The 3103-nt window shown below is 39.5% G+C and overlaps 1 protein-coding gene across 1 annotated transcript; it reads left to right on the top strand.

The window, feature by feature from the left end:
• Positions 1–1083: 1083 nt before the first annotated feature.
• Positions 1084–3103, top strand: LOC124938919 (protein NRT1/ PTR FAMILY 1.2-like). Its single transcript, XM_047479442.1, has 4 exons — positions 1084–1212; positions 1283–1500; positions 1584–2137; positions 2227–3103. The coding sequence occupies exons 1-4, from the start codon at positions 1107–1109 to the stop codon at positions 3071–3073; spliced, it is 1725 nt and encodes a 574-aa protein (XP_047335398.1). The 5' UTR covers positions 1084–1106; the 3' UTR covers positions 3074–3103.

The following is a 3103-nucleotide window of genomic DNA, read 5'->3' as shown; positions in this document are numbered from 1 at the left end:
AAGCCTATGTGGAGGTTAGTTGCATTCGAATTTTCTATCTTAGGATCAAGGAAGCATGTGTTGGATTCACCCATTGCCCGATTAAGAGAGTTGGTCGGGCTTGTACCAACTGTTGACAAAGAGGGAACTTCCCGTACTACTGAACTACAATGTTTGCAAAAGTCATATTTAAAGTGGCCGACACGGACAGATTCGTGTCAGCGAAGCTTTTAATAACTTTACAATACACATAGGTTTGAAATTGATTTCCTGATGTACTCTAATCTTGACCGAGAGATCGATGAGTAGATTTAGTAGATTTCTGCGAAAAGACGACCCTTCCGACCGAGAGATGAAATCACGACGCACACGGAACACGGATCGCACAAATCGCACAAATCGCACAGATGGCACAGTTCGCACGGCAACGAATGGTGTGTGATTTCTTTGCGACTGTAATCGAGGGTTTCTTCAACGACGATTACGACCGCGACATATATTACAATATATGTTATATTGAAAATATCTTTATTTATAAAATATGGTATAAACTGTGCTATGCGGGGATTCCCTGAAATTGAATGGGACAAGGATGGTAGTAAAAAATCTCCGAAGTAAAAACGAGGTTGAAATGATAAATGCATTTCCCGTCCCGAACCGCCCCATTGTCATCCCTAAAAATGACTATGTTCGGGTGGAGAGGAAAAACAAATTTCTAAGAAAATGGCCATATTCGAGAGTATTTTTTTTTAACATAACCATGTTCCGGAAGAGAGATAATTTATATATTTTCTTTAAATGACTTTTCGGAAAATTTTTGTCCCAGAGTATGGTCTTGTTCGGGACCATGTTCAACGGATTTGGTCACAAACACGATGTTCGAGTGATTTTTTTTTTCTCTCCTACCGAGTGAAATGTTAATGCTGGTCCTAGCTTTCATTTAGAATTCTTTAACCCTATCTATCTTTATTTTAATTGTTTACCTATCGAAAGAGTCAATGAAAAGGAAAATATATGGAAAAGTGTATAGAATTGGATCCGTCCTCGGAAAACGGACAGAAAACAAACGGTTAATACTGGAGGCTAGTGGCTGAGTCTGCCGGAGAAGAGCTCCGAGCAGCCTCTTAATGGTGAATAACATGTACGAAGAGAAAACGGAAATGAAAGAAGCTCCTCTTCTCGAACAGGGCTATAATAAGAAGGGAGGTTTTCGAACCATTCCTTTCATCATAGGTTTGAACTTACTCTTCTTCTTCTTTCTTTTTCCTGTTTTGTGCAATTCAATTTAGTATTATCATTTCAGCCAACGAGACATTCGAAAGAGTTGCCAGTATTGGAATGTCATTGAACATGATAACCTACTTGATGAATCAATACCATTTCGAGATGATGTCTGCTTCCAATCTTCTCTATTGTTGGTCCACCGCTACCAATTTATTCCCCCTAATCGGTGCTTACTTCTCTGATTCCTTTGTTACCCGTTACTGGATGATCGCCTATGGCTGCATTTTCAGCTTCCTGGTATAAATCTAGATTTATTGTCTGAATCTGAGTTCATTTGTATGTTTCACAAATCATGATCTTCCATTTTTTCTATATGATAGGGAACAGTAATTTTGTGGCTGACGACTATGATTCCACAATTAAGGCCTCCTCCATGTGTAGATTCATCCAACAACTGTATCTCACCAACAACCTTTCATTTCATGTTCTTGTGTTCTTCGTTCTTGTTCATGTCCATTGGAGCTGGGGGTATCCGTTCGGCTTCAATGGCTTTCGGTCTAGATCAGCTCCAAGATAATGCACAGAGCTTGAACAGAAAAGGCGCCATGGAGACTTACATAAACTGGTACAGTGCTACCTCCACATTGTCAGTTGTGATTGCTATGACATTTATTGTGTATATTCAAGATAACTTGGGCTGGAAAATTGGCTTTGGAGTTCCTTTAGTGCTCATGTTCTTGTCAGCCATTTCTTTCTTCTTGGCTTCCTCTTTGTATGTGAAATCAAAGCCGAATTCCAGCTTGATCACAGGGTTTATTCAAGTGATTGTAGCTTCTTTCAAGAAGAGAAATTTTCCGTTGCCATCAAATGAAAAAGATTTGTTGTATCACCACGATATAAATTCTATATTAGTTGTTCCTAGCGAGAAAATAAGGTACACATTTATGATTTCTCTCCATTCTACTGTCTACATTCAATTGATTTGGTTCTCAACTCTAATTAATGAGTGGTTCTTGGACTCAGGTTTTTGAACAAATCTTGTATGATGGAAGATCGAAATGAGGACCTTACTCCAAAGGGAAGTGCTTCAAATCCATGGAGCCTTTGCAGTGTGGATCAAGTGGAAGCCTTGAAGAAACTAATGATGCTAATCCCTCTTTGGTCCACAGGTATCCTCCTGTCAGTAAATTTCAGCCAGCCATCATTCCCAGTCTTGCAAGCCGGTTCAATGGACAGATACATCACACAAAACTTCCAAATACCAGCAGCAACCTTCTCCATATTCACCATCATTTCCTTGGTTTCTTGGTTATTGGTATATGACCGCATACTCATTCCATTCGCATCCTACATTCTAGGAAGGCCTGCACGGTTGAACCCCATTACTAGGATGGGACTAGGGATATTCTTGTCATTTTTATCCATGGTTGTAGCAGCTTATGTAGAGGGTGTGAGGCGGTCTGTTGCAATAAGAGAAGGGCTTGTGGATAATCCGAAAGGTATGGTTCCAATGTCGGTGTTTTGGCTAGTGCCTCAATACATGTTGATGGGTGTGGCGGAGGCACTGAATATGGTTGCTCAAACGGAGCTGTATATTTGTGAGTTACCTAAGGGTTTGGCTAGCATTGCGACTAATCTCTCGACAATTTCCATTGGTTTAGGTGGAGTATTAGCTAGCTTTATAATGACTAGCATTGATGGGATTACTAAGAGAGGAGGAAATGAAAGTTGGGTCTCTAGTAATATTAACAAAGGTCACTATGATTACTATCATTGGGTTCTTGCTGGCCTTAGTTTGGTTAATGTTTTCTATTTTATGGTTTGTAGTAGGCATTATTATGCCTCTACAAGAATGAAATCAAAGAGATAGTTTTATTTTAAATAGTTATGTAAGAACTGA

This window comes from Impatiens glandulifera, chromosome 1, assembly GCF_907164915.1.
Source record: "Impatiens glandulifera chromosome 1, dImpGla2.1, whole genome shotgun sequence".
Taxonomy (NCBI): domain Eukaryota; kingdom Viridiplantae; phylum Streptophyta; class Magnoliopsida; order Ericales; family Balsaminaceae; genus Impatiens; species Impatiens glandulifera.
Note: the sequence above shows the minus strand (reverse complement) of the source record. Positions and strands in the feature narration are given on the sequence as shown.